This window comes from Lissotriton helveticus, chromosome 9 (genome assembly GCF_964261635.1).
Source record: "Lissotriton helveticus chromosome 9, aLisHel1.1, whole genome shotgun sequence".
NCBI lineage: Eukaryota > Metazoa > Chordata > Amphibia > Caudata > Salamandridae > Lissotriton > Lissotriton helveticus.
In genome coordinates, this window is record NC_136070.1 from 934,805,049 (window position 1) to 934,826,541 (window position 21,493).

The 21,493-nt window shown below is 43.3% G+C and overlaps 1 protein-coding gene across 1 annotated transcript; it reads left to right on the forward strand.

Annotated features, from left to right (window-relative positions):
- Positions 1 to 9,612: 9,612 nt before the first annotated feature.
- Positions 9,613 to 16,742, forward strand: GPR62 (G protein-coupled receptor 62). Its single transcript, XM_078662237.1, has 2 exons — positions 9,613 to 9,680; positions 15,167 to 16,742. The coding sequence occupies exon 2, from the start codon at positions 15,299 to 15,301 to the stop codon at positions 16,520 to 16,522; it is 1,224 nt and encodes a 407-aa protein (XP_078518363.1). The 5' UTR covers positions 9,613 to 9,680; positions 15,167 to 15,298; the 3' UTR covers positions 16,523 to 16,742.
- Positions 16,743 to 21,493: the final 4,751 nt, after the last annotated feature.

Below are 21,493 nucleotides of genomic sequence, written 5' to 3' on the forward strand. Positions count from 1 at the left end.
ACGGTGACACAAATTCGTGATGACAAAGGTACACTTCTAACACACCCAGAAGACATACTGCGCAGCTTCGTACATAACTACAGCACATTATATAAATCTAAACAGATAGCACCTCCGGAAGACACGTACCGCTACCTGCATGACGTAGCTATTGTATGGCTCTCGGACCGTCAGCGAGAATATCTATCCCTACCTATAACTGTGGAGGAAGTGACAGATATCATTAAAACGCTACCCAATGGTAAGGCACCGGGCCCAGACGGATATACATGTGAATTTTATAAAGCTTATGTGGATATTCTGGCCCCCCATTTGGTCGCGATGTACGGAAATGCCTTTGATCAGGCAACACTACCTCCGTCACTACGAGAAGCGGTACTAATAGCCCTCCTAAAACCAAATAAGGACCCTGAAATGTGTGAATCCTACAGACCATTATCATTACTAAATGTAGATTCGAAAATACTAGCGAAGATTTTAGCAGTTCGCCTGCAACCCCTGATGGCAAATCTAATTTTGCCGGACCCGGCAGGGTTTATACCAACAAGAGCGACCTCGCATAACACCAGAACACTATTTGCAGTATCTCACTACTTAACCCCGAATACAAAGGCGGTGGCGGTCATGCTAGATGCCGCCAAAGCTTTCGACTCGATAGAGTGGTCTTACTTACTGACCATCTTACAACGTATGGGTTTTCCCTCAAGATTTATAACCTGGGTGACGCTCTTGTACATGAACCTTGTCGCTCGAGTACGTGTGAATGGATATATCTCGGGTTCCTTTAATATTGCTCGTGGCAGGAGACAAGGGTGCCCTTTATCACCATTACTATTCGCACTGGCTTTAGAACCACTAGCTTGCATTGTGACAAACGCATAATCACTCAGCCCTACACTTCCCTAGCAGACCGTTACACATATCACTATACGCAGACGACATGCTTCTATACATCAGGGACCCAGAGCAAAACCTGAACCCATTATTAAGGGAATACATACGGTTCGGACAACACTCAGGCTTACAGATCAATTGGGATAAATCCTCCATAATCCCACTTACCGACAATACCACGCCACATACCACAGACTTCCCATTAGATTGGCAAACTGATTCGATTAGATATTTGTGTGTCTGGTACAGCAGAGACCCAGAGGAAGTAATACGTACAAATTATGGCAAAGTATTGGATAAGATAGGAGAAAAAATTGATAGATGGATACAGCTGCCGCTGTCATTGGCTGATCGAATTGCAATAGTGAAAATGAATATCCTTCCTAAACTCCTATACCTGTTTAACAATATACCAATAACACCCCCGAAGACAGTGTTCAAAAACATAACCACCTTAGTCCTAAAACTCATATGGGCGGGTAAACAAGCACGCATAGAACTAAGGACACTGATGCTTCCATACGAAAAAGGTGGCTTCTGCATGCCAGACTTCTACTTATATTACCTCTGTGCACAGGCGCAATACGCAGCATACTGGTACCACACAACACCTTATTTAACGCATACAGCGGTGGAGGAAGGAGATGCCCTACCGATACCCCTAACAGCAATAATTACATATAAACGTCCACCACTTCACTCAGCGGACATTAACACAATTGACGCGACCGCACATGCATGGAACGCACTGGGGCGCCTAACGCATAAGCTACCACTATACGCTCCGGCACTACCTCTCCACAGCCATCCCGCATTATCAGTCACTAACGAAAAAGTAGGTATGGATCTGCTCAAAAGCGTAGGAATAGATACATTCAGGGACTTATATGAAGACGGGAAGTTCCGCCAAGTGAACGACTTGTCCTACATTAGCAATCAATCACTGTTGTTTCGCTTTACCTATTACAGACTGCAGAGAGCTATACAAGATCTATATGCAGATTACCCGACCGAACCACCAAGCCTGGAAGCGCTACAACTAATAATCACTTCCTCAAACACTACACATCTAGTCTCCCGCCTACACACGGTTGTACAACGTGAGATCCCATTCACATCAACGAAAGCAATGCTACGCTGGAACGAGGTGTTACTGGATCCGATATCAGAGAAAGAGTGGTACACTACCTGCACAATAATTAAGCTGCTCACGCCGAATGGTAACCTGTGTATTATACATTTAAAATATCTACATCAAACATACCACACTCCGGCAAGACTACATAAATATGGTATACGTGAAAACGACAATTGTACACGATGCGGGGAACAGGAGGCGGATTTTGCACATTTTGCATGGAAATGTGGGAAAGTACACAAATATTGGGAGACGGTAACAGATATGCTTAAAAGTATGGTGGGGGTGGGAATTGACTGCTCCATGAAGGTATGTTTGTTGGGTCTTCTATCAACTGTTAAAGCGGCGAAACGTAAATTTTGTGCAATTGCTCTGTTAATGGCCAAGAGACAGATATCTAAATGTTGGGGGGCAAAACCGCTCCAGACCCTAAACAATGGTTACAAGACATGACATATTGCAGAGATAGGCTGTTAACATACGAGGAGGAACTACCAACTAAATCCAGACCAAAGGATTATTGGAGCTACTTAACAAAGTATTGCCAAGAGAATGCTGCACAAACAGGGTTGTAAATGACTACGAACTATAAACTGTCCTGACGTACCATGAAAGTACTGTATATACTTTGATAATCTCTAAAATGACTGACTTGTTTATTTATAATGATAATCTATGTGTAACGAACGCAGCTGGATGAAGAATGCGGGAGTGTACTGGCATTTGTTATATTCCATTAATTAATGGTTTTACTATGGTTGTTTGATGAAAATTAATAAAAAGATCTTTTTTAAAAAAAAAATCATAATTTTTAAGGATACTGTAATGTTGTTTAAAAAGCTTTACTATCTGCTTGTGTTCTTAATTATTTGTGGTGGTGAATCTAATTTTACCTATATTATCTTTTTAACCAATGTTACGTTTATCACATAAAAGTCTCTCTTTCCTCATTTGCTTGACTTTCTGATATGTTGACTTTAGATTTCTCATAGGATAGGCTCTCTAAATAAAATAATTAGTAGCAAGATTCTCTTTCTTCCTAATTATTACTGGTTCACTACAGTTCCTTTTTAATCTTAAAAGTTCCCCATATGGTATATCTTTCTTCTGACTATAAGGATGACCCGAATTGTAGTGAAGAGTACTATTTAAGGCAGTAGGTTTTCTAAATGGTTTACGTAATTTTTTGTTGGCCTTAATATGCACATCCAGATTTAAAAAATGGATGCAAGTATCACTGTATTCTGGTATGAGTTTAATGATACAGTCATTATTATTTAGAAACTGAATATTATCTTTTAGATCTTCTGCATGACCTTGCCATATCATAATGATATAATCAATTAATCTGATCCATAATATTATGGATTGATACTTATTTGTTAGATTTTCTTATACCAACCCATGAAAAGGTTGGCATAAGAGAAAGCACACCTAGACCCCATTTCTGTTCCTCGTATTTGTTGATACAATTCTAATTGGTGGTAAAGAAAATGTATTATGCATAGTGAATTTAATGAATTCAACAATCATGTTTACAAGTTTACTTGTTGTAAATAACTGGTTGATTTCCCTGCAAACAATATTTTCAAAGCATTAATGCCTCTATTATGATCCATAATGGTATAAATGCTTTTGACATCTAACGTTACAAGAAGATAATCCTTTGCCTATGTCACATCATAAAGTCTCCTGAGGACATATTTTGTGTCATACACATAAGATGGAACCTCTACAACCATTTGTACAAGACAAATATTTATGTTTTCGGGCACTCTTTCTGTTAAAGAACCAATGCCTGAGATTATGGTCCTACATGGAGGAAATGTTTCCCCTATATGTACCTTTTGAAGAATATAAACTACTGAAAACTTTGGTGTCTTTAGGTCCAGATATTTGTATTCTTCCATGTCTTGTACAGTCCCTTTAAACCATTTTATCAGCAATGTATGTAACTCAACCTGTGCTGGTTTTACCTTTAGAATATTTGTTGCACAGTAGTCTGACTTAGTGTTCAATTGTCTTAAAGCTTCATAGTTATAACTTTTAAAGTCCATCACCACCACTTTACCACCCGTGTCAGCTTTTCTCATAATGATTGATAAATCAGGTTGCAAAGCTATAAGTTCCATTTTTATTTGTCAGGTTCTCATGATGTCTATTTCATTTGATTTTACTCAAATCTTGTAACATGCATTTATGAAGAACACCAATTAAATTATCATTAGGTAGTTATTACATAAATGTTGATTTTTCTTTTAAGCCACTGTCAGTAATGTTGGTCTCTTCCACATTCAATAAAGTCTCTAAACAATGCAAATCAGAAGTGTCTCCTTTTTTGTGAACCACAAAGCAATTATATATCCTCCAGATCACCTATTGTTACAGTGGAATTTTGTAATACATATGATACAGATTTATATTTGGTAGGGTTGTTCTCAAAATCTTTTTTCAACTTACTCTTATGAACAAACCTAAATTAATCTACTTTAACCCCCAGAGTATTTCCATGTCTATTTGGTGCAAATGATAAACCTTTATTTGGGTTTTCCAATTCAGATTTTCTTAATTCACTACTCAATAGATTTATTGCATGGTTCTCATTTTCTTCTGTAACTGCTTCTTTTGAGATCTTCTTTTGACTCCGCCTTCTATTTATCACTGACCTTTCTGTTATTCTTCTCCCTCTTTGTGTTCTTTGTCTTGTCTGAGATTCATCTTGTTTGAAAATTCTGCTCTCTTTCCAAAAAACGCATTCTCTTCAGTTCCTCTAGAAAAGAGGACCTTGTTTGAGGTTCTACTTTCTCTTCTAAACTGTTAGCTCCTGTTGAGATTCTCTCACAAGTAGTCGATTTTATTGAGCAGCACCCGCAAGATAACCATGCTGAAGTTCAGAAGATGGATTTTTCATTTTTTATTTTTTTTAAGATCTGTTTTATTGGCATTTGGAGAAAAGTAACATTTCCACATTAATTACAGTTTCATATCCGTAGCAGGGTTGTTATTGCAGACATAATTTCTAACATTTCTTTTGCTGTCACATTATTTATGTACCTCTGAGTCAAGATATCAGCCCACTACATCAGTGAGATCATGGTTGTTAATTCTAACATGATCATCGCCTCTGGCTTTATGTTAACAATAAATTAACCTCTCACTGTGGCAGCGTGCGTGAGAGTGAATGGCTGGGTTTGTTATCCTCCCTAAAAAACATATAGCTACGTTTTTGGGTGCATATGTGACTGCCATACAATAGTTCAGAAAATAAACAGGAGAAAGAGAAAAATCTAATGTAAAAAAGGAACTAAGGAGGAAAACTAACTCAGTGCATCCATAAACTTGATGCACAACTAACACTTGCATGCCTACCAGGGTTCTTTGGTCGTTGCCATTAACAAATGCAATTTGATTAGCTCTACTAATAGGTTGGGGGCCTCCAGAGTGGGGGGGGAGAAGAGGGGAACACCAAGAGAGCCCCATATAATTAGGGGCAGTGACCAGCAACCGACATATCCATGGAGGCATCCTAGTAGTGGCCAGATATAGAGGGGCTAACCCAGTCCGTTCCCTCGGGGCCCAATCTCGCCCAAGCACCATACTAGTCAGCTAGTTATTATGGGTTGTGTGCCTATCCTGGACCCTCAGAGTCAGTCATGCTTGTTTGTGACTCTCTATGCGGCGTGTTGCGTGTGTCCCATGCTCGCAGTATGTCCGCCCACGGCTCAGCCAATGGCTTGCGCCTCTTCATAATCTTCTCCTCCCTGATCAAGGCCTTCTCCTCTGCTCTAGAACAACAGGATACATCAGTTTCCCAATCTACGACCAAGGGACTCGGATGTGCCTCCCCCTAAGGGCTATTCGTCTCTTAGCCAAGAGGAAAGCCAGATCTACAAACCTGTGACCCATTTTTTGGGGTTTTGGTCTCAGGAAGAGGCCCAAAAGGCACACCTCCGGGGAGTATACTAGATTGGAGATCAAAAGATAGATGGGCAACAAAAATTCCTTAAAATGTTATCTTGTTGTAGAGGTCAAATGGTTGACTCTGTGTTCTGATAAATTGGAGCTCACTCTTTTAGCACGGAGATTGATATTTACTTTTCTTTTTGATTGCAAAGTGGGAGGATTTTGTAATGTGAACTAAGTGACAATCTTGCATAGTGTTAAAGGAAAGGCTGAAGAATTTTACATTTTTTTCTAACACACAACAAATCTCGAACTGCACATATATTTCTAAACATATCAACGCTTAGGAAAGCACAAATGAAGCTCCTTCTTTTGTAATTCTGAAGTGTGATGGAAACAAATATTTTAGTAGGATCAAAACTAATCAAGACCCTTCACTTGGTGCTGTACAGAGGAAAAATATTTGCTAGAACCAGATTTCCACACAGTTTGTGCACTTATGGCCTTTTGAGTAAAGATGTGTTCCAGAGCAAATTTAGTGGCTGTTTCACTAGAAATGTGTGTCTGAAAATGACAGTTTGCTACCACACCATGCTTTAGTAATATATTTGCACCACCAGTCATGTAGCACATCTCTGATGAATAACGGGATTGGCTCATTTGCTGCACTTTTTTTTTTTTTTTTGCAGATTTATATAACATGAACACTTTACATGAGCACTGGTTATGTTACACAAGGGCACGTTCATTTGTTGGGTAGGCACAGGGAGATTAAGGGCCATATGTAGGTAATGTTTGTTTTGCGATTCTCAAATTGCGATTTTTTGGGAATCGCAATTAGAGAATCGCAAAACGAAATGTAGGTAGGATTAGCAATTTTTTTTGCCAATCCCAATTATTCCTTATTTGCGAATCGCAAATTGCGATTCGCAAATAAGGACTACCTTCTCATCCATTGCTATGGGCTAGAATGCCCATAGGAATGAGTGGGAAGACATTCTCAATTTGCGATTCTCTATTAGAGAATCGCAAATTGAGAATGCAATTTCAGGGTTGTAAGGGTGTCAATAGGAAACCTTTTGCACCCCTGAAATTGACATGTATGCACATGTGGCCCACATACATGCCCTAAGGGCATGTATGTGACCCACATGGCACTTTGAAAAATGCCAAAAAGTGCATTTTTCAAAGAAATCGCAAAATACCACCAAACTGAAGTTGGTGGTATTTTGCGATTCTTTAAGTCAAAAGCCGCACAATTTGGGTGCTTCCTACATTGCATTTAAGGAATCGCAATTTGCGATTCCTTATTTTGCATGTGGGTTTTTGTGTGCTACATAGCACACTGCCCTAATTGCGATCGCAAATGCTGAAATTCTGCGAATTTCAGCATTTGCCAGCACAATTAGGCTTCCTACATATGGCCCTAAGTGATTTGCCCAGAATCACAGGATGTGGATGCGACCCTGAGGCTCAGAACCTTGGTTTCCCAGCTCTAAAGCTGGCAATCTAGCCGTCAGACCACATCCTCTCACTTGTTCTTTGGGACAAGCTTGGATTTTCACAATCCCTATGAATTCAGTGACATAACACCGATGGCAGCACCCCCCACTCTGAAAACTGTTCCAGCACCAATGTTCCTATGTTTGCCTTCCTCCATCATTCTCCCTTCCTGCTTTTCTCTCTCTCTTGTTCTGGGTCAAACAAAAGCCTATGCTGAAAAATAAGCTCTGGCCTCCAATGATGAGCGCTAAGGCCCACCACCTATGCAAACTGAGCACTTCGGGCATTGAGGGGTGGTGTAAACTATAGAACAGCTGGCCCTGGGTAGGAAAACTCCCAGACTTGTTTGCAGCTGAGACCAGCTCGGCTGCCGGCTGGGATCTAACTGCTGGACGGTCTTATCTGGACTCGTCCCTATCTAGGCCTCCCATAATTAAGCTAAACCGCGGCCAAACATGCATTGTAAGATATCTGGTCCGAAACCAATTATGTGAGCAGCTTTTCTTCGGCGTACTCGGCGATTACGGCCCCGTCCAATTTGCAAAAAGACAATCCGAGGCCGTTTGAGGCCACCCCGTGATTACCGCCGCATCCAGGACCGCACGACCGTCTCTCCACTTCACGCACAGTTTTCGATGTTTTGCGGTTGCAACGTCATCTCTTGGACAACATGTGTATCGCACGCTGCGCTCGGACCAAACTACCGCTCCGTCTAGTGAGCAGTACTGCGAAATTGTAATGACAATAATAAATGTAACTGGAAAAGTGAAGATGCGCGTCATTGCGCGCCTTTCACTGGTGACTAAAACTGGACACGGAGCTTTAGGCACAGAGCAGGTGTGTTGGGGCTAGTACCGAGGGGAGTTCACGAGCTGTGGAGAGCTGTTAGAAAGGCCAAAGCGGCCGACTTTGAAGCTGGGGAACCTGGGGCCATATTATCAAGCAAGGGCGATACATTATCTCTGCTTTGATCGGCAGGAAACTGCCGCTAAAATGGCGATAATGGGCTTGATAATATGCCCTTGTGAATTCCCGTAGAAGCCCATGTTAACACCACAACATGGGCTTCTATGGGAATTCTCAAGGGCATATTAGCAAGCCCATTATCGCCGTTTTAGCGGCAGTTTTCTGCCGATAAAAGCGGCGATAATGTATCGCCCTTGCCTGATAATATGGCCCCCCGGGGGGGGGGCATATTATCAAGACAGGCGATACAAATTATCGCCGTTTTAGCGGCAGGAATCTGTTGCTAAAATGGCGATAATGGGCTTGATAATATGCTCTGTGGAATTCCAATTTAAGCCCATGTTAAATGTGAAGGACATCTAACATGGGCTTCTATTGGAATTCCATAGAGCATATTATAGAGCCTATTATCGCCGTTTTAGCGGCAGTTTTCTGCCGCTGAAACAGCGATAATTTTATCGTCTGTCTTGATAATATGCCCCCAGGTTCTGTCTTGATAATATACCACCAGGTTCGAGTCCAAGGGGAGGCTCAAACATCCTGTGATTCTGTGCAAATCACCTAATCTCCACTGCCTAAAAATAAGATTTAAAAAAAAGGATGTTTCCATCTGCAATGCAACTGGAGGCCATGTAAAGCGCTCTGATACCTTCGGGTCGAGTGCGTGCTATATAAAACTGCAAAAAAAAAGTGGAGGGCTGCTATTAAGGGCAGACACAAGAGAACAAGTGAAAAATCGCATAGAGGGAAGGGGGAGTGCAAGTGACTTCAGGGAGTGTAAGTGACTTCGGGCGTGAAAACAGAAAAGGTCGGGAATGTGGGATAGACGACGGAACAAGGTAGGGACCTGGAGGAAGAGAATGAGATGGAGGGGAATCGTTAGGTAACGAATGGGTGGTGGGAATTGCAGGAAAAAAATGTGAAATTGAGGCTAAACTACACATTGAAAAGCGAGCGAGAAGCAGTGGAGATGATGAAGCAGGCTGGGACAGGAAGGAGAACGGAGCATGTCAAGGGAGGGGGAGTGGCGGCTGCTCGCGGGAGGGGCAGAGCTGACAGCAGCGCCAGGGTAGTGCTCGGATGAGCGGTCCGTGAAGAGCCACAGCTGGGATCCGCTGGGTCTATCTGGTTACCAGTGCGAGGGGCGCTGTCCGCTCTGCTCTCGGTCCTTGCACGGCCGGTGAGAGGGAGGACACCCGGTATAGGGGGGCAGTGAGCAGAAGAGCCGGAGTGGAGAGTGCGAGGATGCCAGTCTCTGAGAACACGGACAACTCAGGTAAGGTGTGTGTCCACAGCTTTAAAATGGGCCGGGTCCTGCCGGTGCTCAGCACCGACAGTTTTTAAAAGCAGGTACCGCTATCGGACTATCCATTTTTACCCACAGGTTGCGAGAAAAAAAAACGTAACTCTCCAATAGTACAACCGTCACTGTTTTTGATGTAACTCGCTTTCTCAGCTCGAAAGTCGGCAGCTCTAGCCTTATGCCACAACCTCGCCCACACTAGTGAGTTGCATTTTCAATATTATATACAACGAAATGAGAGTTGTTGCTTATTTATCTTGTGCAACTAATAACCATTGACAAAGCCAATAGTCCTGTCTTCTTGTGGGTGTAACATTACTTGTGTTAAATGTCTGGAAGAATGGACAGAAGCAGCAGAATACCAGTGGGGCAGCACACCATCCTAAATACAGATTTGTGTACTGAGTGGCAGATTTACAAGCCCCTTGCGCCACTTTTGCGCCACTTTTAACATGGGAAAAGTGACGCAAAAGTGGCGCAAGGAGCCCCTTGCGCCACTTTTGCGTCACTTTTCCCATGTTAAAAGTGGCGCAAAAGTGGCGCAAGGGGCTTGTAAATCTGCCCCTAAGTGTTTTAAGCCACGGCCTTTATTACAGTGGCCCCGCCCCTATGAGAGACCCCCCATTTCTTTCATCCCACTTAAAGCCCTGGGCTGGTCCGTAATTCCCTGCCAGGCTGTAATACTCTCGTAGAAGAGTTGTGCGCGGGAATTCTTTGAGGTCATGATGCGGCATGATAGTTGCTTGTATAGCGCTTACCGAGCTGTTTGAAGCTCATCCCAAGCGCTAAAGGGGGGCACAACATAGAAAGAGAGAGATTGGGGGAGAAGGGACTCCCATGAAGGAAGCGAGTTTGAAGGTCCTGGAGAAAGAAAGGAAGGGCACGTCATGCTGGTGGTAGTGCATAGCTTACACCACGTAACACTGTTTAACAGTTCTAACGAAGAGAAGAAAGGAAGGAAGGGAGGACCATGCAACGAAGAAAGGGCGCACGAGGTGGAAGATGAAAGAAAGAAAAGTCAGTGGCAGAAAAAAATATTTCACGCGGGCGTCAGTCAGATGAAGACTGCTTCTACCACTGCAGTCTGCAAATACGGTTTACCCCACCTAATAGGAGTACTAATTTTAACAAGAAAACTAGTACAACATAGTTCTTCTATATTTGACTTAATAACGATGACTTTTTTTTTATAGCTCAGGCGACATGTTGAATTGCCCTTGGCGCCCACGTACCAGGAGTTCTTTTCTATGAACAAACTCTGCGGCTTCCCTTCATAGTACAAGCTGCCCAGCCGAGACGTCGTTATTGTATTGTCTGGAGATCACGCACTTCCTGTGCCACAATCAGAGCTTTATTTGCCAATGGTGGGGCACGACGAGAAAGCGCGAGACGCTCGTAAAACACCCGAGCATCTTTGCATTGGAAGGGACGCTAGTTTGCCTAATTCCCTATCTATAAATAGCACTCTTTTAAGTCCTGTCGATTTTAGCAAAGATATGAGTTGAAGCCTCCGGGGAGTTAAACGATGTGCTTAGGATCATACAGTGTGGCGAAGTTGGGAAGCCTGGATTGGAACTTACTTTGTCTAAGTGGGGAATCCAGGATTGGATTCCAGATGCTTGGTCCCACACCCCACAACTCAATGTCCTCCAGTTGGAGGCTTCTTACTCCACCTCAGTGCACTTTAAATTGAGCTATACAAATCCATGTATAGTTTGTGGCACAGGGAGACAATGCACGGAGCGCTGAAACTTTTCAGGTACTCACACCCAGTCACAGATCTGGGTTAAATCCATCATTGTTCTTTAGCTCACTTTGCCACCACAGTTCAGATCCAGCTATCTGCAAAATAGGGTTCGACCCCTGTGCCTCATGGGAACAATCCAGCCCAAACTGCCAAGTCAGGTCTTCCCTGGACCGGAACAAAAGGGGGTGGTGATGGACGGAGCATCTGAACCAATCAAACACTCACACCCAGTCAAAAGATCTGGGTTTGATCCATCACCGTTCTTTAGCCCACTCTGCCACCCCAGTTCAGACAACTGGACAGGAAACAGGAATCCTAAGACCATTTATTTTTTATTTTTACCTGGTACCGGTTTCGGGGTAGCACCCCTCATCAGCCAGGCTAGCTTGAATCCAGAGGCAAAGTGAGCAAGGTACCCACGTCTGGGCATACCCTGCCAACTTAGGGTGACAAAGCAAACACAACGAGACAATGGACAGAGCGCTGAAACATTTCAGACACTCACTCCCGATCACAGATCTGGGTTGAATCCATCATCGTTCTTTAGCTTACCTCGCCACCTCAGTTCAGACTCCGCTATATGCAAATCAGACTTCACCTTGCGCCTCATGGGAACAGTCCAGCCCGAACTGTCAAGCCAGGTTTTCCCTGGACCGGAAACAAGCATCCTGAAGCTGGCTTCATGGTAACACCCCATATCAGCTAGGCTAGCTTGAATCCAGTTGCAAAGCGAGCAATACGTTTGACATCCAATTTCTTATATTGCACTAAGAAAATGAGTGCTCCCAAATGATGGATCTGGGAGCTGAGCATTAAGAGGATGAAGTGATTTTCCCAAGATTACACAAATACTGTACGCATGGCGCGCCAAAAATAGCGGCATTATATCTGTGAAAAAACGCCTTATTCTTAGTCCACAAGACCATGGCCTATATGTGCAAACTCATTTCGACATTATAGACACAGAATGGGAAAAACCATTTGACACATTATGCCGAGTATCTCTAATATGCTCCATCTGAAGATTTGCATCCATCTTTCTTGCTCAAACTTAAGAGAAATGACCAGTAGTGAAAGAAAAGTTACTCAATCCCTGTTTTGGCTCCAACAATGTGGAAAGGCCTGCAGCCTGATTAAAACTGTTTTATAATTTAATTGTTTTCCTAAAATATATAACAATATGATTTTTGCCTTGAAACCTTAGCTGTCCGTTTCTTTTGCTCCTGCTGTCACCTTCCACTAGTACCCAGAATTCCTCAGTGTGTACTCCTGCTTTGCAAAAAAGAAAATGTCACATCACTGTACATTTAAAAAAATGTAGTGAGTAACATTTAATAAAATGATTTAAAGGCAATAAATGGCCATCATCTCTAGTCTAAGTATTTGAAAAAAGGCCCCGGGCAAAGTTTTAGGACTCAAATATTGAGGGTTGACCTAAAGTGGACAGGAAAGTGGTTGGGCTTCATGACCAGCCTCGGCTCGTGGAGGGAGTTGCGGTGGGGCAGAGGGGCGGGAGTGGGGCAGGGTCGGGGGGGGGGGGGGGGTGTTGCTAAAAACCAGCATATGGATAATTGGAGTTAGGTAAACAATTTAATAAATAAAATGAATTTCGTAGCGTGCCCTGCATCGCAAAAAACAATGCTGCGCGCGCTACGAAATTCATTTTAATAATTAAATTGTTTACTTACCTCCAATTATCCATATTCCGGTTTTTAGCACCCCCCACCCTGTCCCTCCCCCGCCTCGCATCTCTGCCCCACCGCAACTCCCTCCACGGGCTGCGGCTGTTCATGACCTTAGATTGGACATAGAGGTGGTTGCGAATAGATAAATGACTATGTTTACTTGATGTCCATTTCATTTTTTGTAGCCTGTAATACTGCTTTCCACCAAGAATTCCCACTTGTGGCTGATAAGGGTTTCGAAGCACAGGGACAATATGTTTTTCAAGCAGGCTCTTGCTCTGAAGTGGGAGAGCCAGGATTCAAACTTAAATCTCTTAGTTCTGCAGCCTCCAACCTAGCGACATAGACCCAATTCTGTCCAGCACTGGGGCAAAGAGGTCGCAAACAATGATACCTCTCTCTTAAGTGGTGAATATTTAGGTTGAGCCTGGGCAGCGCATGTGCTGCTTTGCGAGTCATGCTGTATTGAGGTGTGGACTAGAAGCTCTACCCGTTTTCCACCCATCTTTTCAATTGGCTCCTGTTACTGTCCTTTATAATTCGTTGCTTTTCATTCATGAATAGTCTTAGTAATCCCTCCCCTCTTGGAACTGCCTTGTCTACATTTGTAACCTCCCATAAGGACTGGACTTTTTACATGTGTTGTTACACGGTGCCGCACACTTTTATATTTTTAATAGTAATAGCTTCGGGTCTGCTTTAACTATAGGAGTCGCGCTAATTTATTTATTTAATTTGCAGCGCGGTCCGCTTTAACTATAGCGGCCACATTTATTATTTATTTAATTTGCAGCGCACTCCGCTTTTAGTATGGCAGACACACATTTTTATTTAGTTAATTTTCCAGCACGGTCTGCTTTACCTTTAGCGGCCACACTACAGAACTTTTATTTATTTATTTATATTTTGGAGTGAAAGCGCCCAAAACAGCGCTTTCACTTTAATGTTGTCCATGCCCCTTCTTTAGATGCTGCTCACTGTAACCTGAATACGGCGAGCAGCGTATAAAGATAGGGGCGCGGCCACCATTAAAGTGGTCATGCATTTTTGAGAGTTAGAGCTATTGGCGTTATGAATAACAATGCCTTTTATATGTGTGTTAGGTTTAAAAATGCATAAATAAAAGGCATTGGCCCCGATGTAGGTAAAATAGATTTACCGATTTTAAATTACCGAATCATACCGATTCGGTAATTAAAAATCGGTAAATCTAAGGGGTTGAGATGTAGGAACATCCAGATGTTCCTGCTACCGAATCGGTAAAAATCGGTATTTACCGATTCTGTAAATACCGACCGGTAATGTCACATTCATTCCTATGGGCTTTGAAGCCCATAGGAATGAATGGGGCATTACCGGTCGGTATTTAAAGAATCGGTAAATACCGATTTTGACAAGGGTGCAGGGGGTGTCACTTTGACACCCTCTAGCACCCCCAAAAAAGGTTCGGGGGCCATGTGGCAGGCATACCTGCCCTAAGGGCAGGTCTGCCTGTCATATGGCACAGGTGTGCATGCACACATGTGCATGCACACCGGAATCGGTTTTTTACCATGAAGTTGGATTTCATGGTAAAATACCGATTCTGTAAGGCTTGTGGGACTCAGAAGAGTCCCACCTGCATCTCATTGTTACCAAATCGGTAAAAAATACCGATTCGGTATTTTACAGATTCGGTAAATTTACCGATCGGTAAATTTTCCGAATCTGTAAAATACCTGCACCTACATACCATTTTGTGAATCTCGGTCGGTAACGGCCGAAAATACAGATTTTCGGCCGTTACCGACCGACCTACATCCGGCCCATTGTCATTTACAATGCCAATAGCTTAAACTCTCACACATGCGAGACCTATTGCATTGAAAATGCTTGTTTAATGTGTGAAGAGATTTCAGACACTATGCACACCTAGCCATGATCTTCTTCAGATGTGGGGTAGAGCAGCGTCCTGTGTCCCTCTCAACCCCCATCAAAATAATACTGTCCGGTTCCGAGCATTGATTTTTTTCTTTTTTTCTCTTTAGTGCAATCCTAAGAGTCACTGGTCCTTGGCACTGAAGCTGTGTATGTTCCTGGGATGCTGCTGGCATGATCTTCCACTCAAGACTGCTTTTGCTCCCAGCGTATTGGATACTTGGCGTAATCCCATCAGGTGAATGGCGAACGGAACTGGATCCAATGGATCAGAGGAGGCTGGCATACTTCTTCCCATCTCAGGGGACTTCGTGTTCCAAGGTGTACTCTGTACTGTCCTCATGGTCGCACTGAACTTAACAGCCTTATTGGCCAACCTCTCGGTCATTGTAGTCATTCTGAAGAACCCAATGCTGAGGAAGTTTGTGTTTGTGGGTCACCTCTGCCTGGTGGATCTCTTATCGGCTGTCCTCCTCATGCCACTAGGGATTGCTTCCACCTCAACATGTTTCAATATGGACGACTTCACTGTGACAGAATGCCAATCCTTCATATTTATGAACGTCTGTTTCATCAGTGCCTCCATTCTGACAGTTTCCGCCATCAGCATTGAAAGGTACTACTACATTGTACACCCAATGAGGTATGAGCTCAGGATGACGCTCGGACTGGTGGGCACAGTGATCTTTTTTATCTGGGTGAAGGCCGTCCTGTTTGCTGGTTTTTCCTTACTCGGGTGGTCACCTCACCTGAGTGACTCTGGTCCCAGACGGTGCTCTGCTTACTGGAGCCCTAGCACATACAAGAGCATTTTCATCATTGTCTTCAGCATCTTTTGCTTCATGCTTCCCTCCATTGTCATCATCGCTGTCTACGGCAGTATTTACAGGGTTGCCCGATTAGCGTCACTGCAGCATGGACCAGTGCCCTCTTGGTCATCAAACTCCCATGGAAGGTCCGACTCTGTGCACAGTCAAGCAACAATTATCACCACTAGGAATCAGCCACACCGGCTGTCCCCAGAACGGATCTTCGGAGGAGGGAAAGCTGCTGTCACTCTGATTATCATTGTTGGGCAGTTCCTGTTCTGTTGGCTTCCATTTTTCTCCTTCCATCTTCACTTTTCATTCAATCCACCCATGATGGACATAGGCCAAGGAGAAGCAGTGGTCACATGGCTGGCCTACTCCTCCTTTGCCATCAATCCTTTTTTGTATGGCTTCCTGAACCGTCAGATCAGGGAAGAGCTGTCTAAGTTGGGTCAACACTTCTTTAGTAGGCCTACAAACCAGGAGGTCTCCAGCCTGGAAGCCTCTGTCCATGAGAACTTCCTGCAGTTCCTGCAGAGGACGAACTGTACTATGGAAACAGGCTCCAGCTACATTAACTACAGTCCCACGAACACCCTCGATCACACGGTCACTGGCGTACGAATCCCAGGGCAGATCCCAGAGGATACATCCTGAACTGGATTCTTAGGTGGGAAGATGACAAGGGTGGGTGAGAGTGTAGCAATAAACTCAAGGGCATTCATATTAAACAAGTGTGAAGCACATGGTATATTTACTACTTCTTGAAAAATGTACGTTGATTTTAGGACTCTCCAATTTTAGAGAGACTCCCTGCATAATGTATTTCTATTACATGGATGGTTTCCCTCATCAAGAAAACTTCCTTGTCTTAAAGGATCCCGTCATTTAAATCTCTCTCTCTCTCTCTCTCTCTCTCTCTCTCTCTCTCTCTCTCTCTCTCTCTCTCTCTCTGTCTCTCTCTGTCTCTCTCTCTCTCTCTTTACCTCTCTCTCTCTCTATCTTTACCTATCTCTCTTAGATTACCTAAAATGGTTTACCCTCAAATGCAGGGTGAGCCAGTCTCTTGAAAGATTGTCTCCCATTCCTTTCCTGTAATAGCACCCCAAGACATACCCCTTCCTGAGATTTTCATAATTTACTGACAAGTTCTCCTCCATCCACATTACAGGGACCTGTTCCAGTGTCATTGTGGCTTCATTGCTTGGTCACAGTGAAATTTTGGGTAGTTGTAGGAAGACCTTTGCAGCCTTAGTTGGTTCAATATGGCTGACTGAATAGTCAAAGGGATTCATAGTGAGGGTTGGAGACCCTGAATGAGTTGGTAACAGACACTCCATTGGTTCCATACTTGGCCCCAGTTGTGGGTGACCCTGCAGCTCTCGATGGAAGTGGCCAATATGCTTAGCTGGGTGGCTGACAGTGTGATCTGCTGTGATGTCACTAAGTGAGACTTTTTCCTTGTGCTCCTTGGTTAATTTCCAGAGCCCTCCCGGGCGCATGGGTGCTGAAAGTAGGGGTGCGGGAGGTGCCACAGAAACCCCATAATAACAATGCTGTAATCCTAAATGTGAACGAGTAATAAAGAGGCATTTCATTTTGTTTTTATCTTGTCACAGTTGCTGAGTGTTCAAAGAGGTTAAATAACAGGGAAAGTCTTCTGAAAATGTGCTGTTTATTCTTTTAGCATGGAAACTGGTATTTCCTTTCTCTGACTGCAAGGGGAAAGGATCGATTTTGTAATGTGAACTATGTAACAATCTTGTTTGGGTTCAGGGAGTGTGAAAGGAAAGGCTGTATGATGTCAATTTTGTAGCACAATAACATTTAAATAAATGCTCACAGAAGTAAATGTAAACAAACTGTAAATATTTCAAAATATAATAGTAGTCAGGAAAGCACAAATAAATCACTTTTTTTGTAATTCTGACTTGTGATGGAAACAAAGATTTTAATAGAATTGAAATGAATCAAACCAGTTGACTTGTGTGATGTGCAAATGCTAATCAATTATTCACGGAAACCCGGTTTCCACACATTATCCACACTCTCTATTTAGTTATTTCAATAAAACTGACTGTGCAAATTTAGTTCCCATTTCAATGAAAAATGTGCTAAATGACAGTGCCTCACCACACCATGCTTTATTAATGTATTTGTGACAGTGTACTCCAAAATGCACCAGCAGCAACATACTACACCCTTACCACCACTCTCCTGCTGAATGGGGATGGTTCATTTGCTACATTTGTTCTTTGTGTGACTCTTAGATTTTTCATAGTCTCTCTAACTTCAGTGATGAAACATTGATGGCAGCTCCTTCCACTTTAAAAACTGTTCAAGCGCAACTGCCTGTGTGGTCCTTCTCACTATGCCGTAGAGGAAAAGACAGATTTATAACTCCTCATGTATGGTTTGTTCCAAGAGCAATAATATAGTGAAGAGGAGACACAGTCAAGGGCTCAACATCGCAATTGTACAAAACAGGATTTTTCAAAGCTTAGAAACTATTGGGCTTATATACAAGAGGTCTACGCTGCTGGTGTATCACTTTTTTTGATGCTCCGGTGGCCAGGGCTCTCAGTCATATCTATGAGGCGACGCAAAGCCACCCTGCATGGCTTTGCAGGGTCCTATTGATATGAAGTAAGGCTTGGCAGCGCAAAGATGTTTTTTTATCTATTTTAAAAAAAAAAAAAAAATTAAAATTTTTTGTTTTTTTTTAATGCTCCAGATGTACAAAATCACATAAACCTGGGGCGGTGCCAAAACCATACGCCTCCCCAGAACAGGCTTAACAAGGAGAATTTTTTTCGTTTCTCCTTGTTTTTTCCCTCTTTCCATGTGTGCCGCATTCGGCAGCGCACCTAGAAAGAGGAAACACCTAGTGGGATGTTTTTTGTGCAGGAAGGTGCTCCTTCCTGCACAAAACCAATCCTTGCAACAACGCGGACAACCTTGTTCCATAGTGCAAGGGTGCCTGCATTAGCGCTAGGCAACAAACTGTGCGCCGGCGCTGGCTGAAAGGGCAAGAATTCACAGATTCTTGAAAATATTGTGCATTCCTGCCCCTTCAAATTGGCGTAGCGCAGCACAGCAAAAAGACTTGCGGCACTACCCTATTTCAATTTTTTGTAAATGATGCCCGAGGTGGGCAGGCCCCTCTCTTTAAAACTATATTCACTTAATCAACACTTTAGCATATTTTGTGTCGCACAATAAGAGGTATAGGTATCTACAACATATATGTTTTCATTTGTCATACAGTAGAACTGACACTCATATTTCATATCTACTTTGGGGTGTATATGTGCCAAAATCATCCTTCTTTCAGTCTTTCTTTGGTCATCAAAGACAGTGTTCTGGCCTCTGTTGTGTATTATCTGGAAACTGTGAGTGTAGCACAACCAAGTAACTATAATATACATTCAATACCCTATCCTTTTAATTGAAAAAGAACTTTGAACTATGTTCATGTAACCTCTAAATATAAAAAAGAATTACATTTGGAGCATCCCTAAAATATGCAGGTAATCTATATGGTTAACATACATTTAATTACAACACATGCATGTCACTAAAATACACATTTTTCATTTTCAAAGGCTGTGGCAGGCAATCACGACCTATTCAAGGGGGCCAACCAGGTTTGGTGGTACTCCAAGCTGCTGGAGAGAGTGAGCTGACATCTTGAACCTCTTTATGAAAGGATTTAGTTCCTAATGTAAGGCTGGGGGGGGGCCGCCCACTGCCCATCAGGATGACAGAGGATATTATATCCGCCACCCCGACAAAATACCGCTCACAATATTGTGGGATCACTGCTGGCTCTTCAGTCATCCCAGAAAGTATGGAGTGTTTGGCAAGCAGTTGCTATGTTTCTGGAAGTCTATTCACGAAACTGCTTTGTTTTTCAAACATAAACCTCTAAAGCGGTAGTTTGTTTTTGAAAAACTAAAATACTAATGAGCCTTTCACCTTGGGAGTTTTGTTTCAGAGTGTAGGGGGCATTATTATTTTGTTTTCTGTTCAAGACCGCCAGGTTTTCTTTGGCAATCCCCAACATAGAGAGGGCATCCTGATGGTCTTACACCAAAAGGCCCCTACATCATCAGGATGTTGGTGTAAGGTTTCTGATGGTAAAGCCAGCTGCAGCACTGATGATAGAAACCTGACAGTCTACCCGACTCAAAATAAACTGACGGTTTGACAGGGTAATCCGTCACGTTTGTTGTGGAGTACCCTGTCTGTCAAACTCATAATCAGGCCCTTAGACTCATGTAGCGTCAAAGCAGATTGGGAACGGGGCTGTCTGGATCCACAAGTCTTTCACCATCCACCCTCACTAGTTTATCTGGAGATTACAGAATTTGACTCACATGGGATGAAGGTCTCCCCGAATGGAGAAACCAGCAGTTGGGATTTTAATGTGACTTCTTCCCTTCGGGGACATCAGCTTGAAAGAGGCACTAGTTCAGTACTGTATAATATAGCATGCAGGAGACTTCAAGTTACCATTTGCACATCTCAGCTACAGGGACAAATTGTCTCCAGCACTCAGCTCTTCTGGCCAGTGCAGGAGGAAGTAAACCTTCCAGTAGAGGTTGGCAGGCAGCCTTCACTCTTGATGATCATGTCTTGTGGTAAGATCAGAAGGCGTGTGCTTCACATCTTGCATTCTATTGCCTGAAGAAGGCTTCTTCCAGTATCTGCTGAGTCCAAGAGGACATCTGTGGCTAGATGTGGGGAGAGGATGTGGTCTAAAGGCTACAGCGGTCGACCAGACCTCTAAGCTGGGGAACCGGGTTCGAGTCTCGGCAGAGATGCTCAACATCCTGTGATTCTGGGCAAATCACGTAATCTCCCCGTGCCTAACAAAACAAATTAATGTGTCCGCCTGTAACACAACTGCTCATGTAAAGTGCTCTGATTCCTTGGGGTTGAGTTCGGGCTCTATAAAACTACAGACAAAAAAAGTTGGAGACCAAAGTAAGAATATCTTTGCAGTTCCAAGCCTGTATCAAGGCATCCTATTCAAAGCCCAGTTCTAAATATCCTCTGTGACAGGTGGGAGAGTCATGCTCGGATCTCAAGATTCCCAACAGATAGGAGTGGTACCCCTAAAAGTAACATGGTGAATTGAGGAGGTCTGGGAACCGAATTCACATGTTTGCCTGACTCCCTCCCTATACTTCATATTCATACTAGGACCACCATGGACTAGGTCGGAGGAAGAGTTCTCCCCTAGTATCTCTGCCACCTTTCCCTTTGCCATTGTTCGTGCCCTGGAACCTATCCATGATGCATCAGATGCAAGGAGTCTAAAGCTTGTGTGTGGCTGGCCCAAATCGTGGTGAGCATCAAAGGATCACCAAATCCATAGATCATTGATATGTTAACACATCACTTCTCTGGTGTTGATGTGGCGCGTAGATATGTTGCACACATCCCACTGATAGACAGCTGACAAACAAAGTGGTTTATGTACAGGAGCCAGACACTATGTATGCACATGCAGAACCTCACAGAGACACTCTACCAGTGCTATGCCCCCTGAATGATGAAACCACTATTGAGGAAAGAATATCGATGATGCCATGTTGATAGGTAAAGTCTAGGTTTTCTACA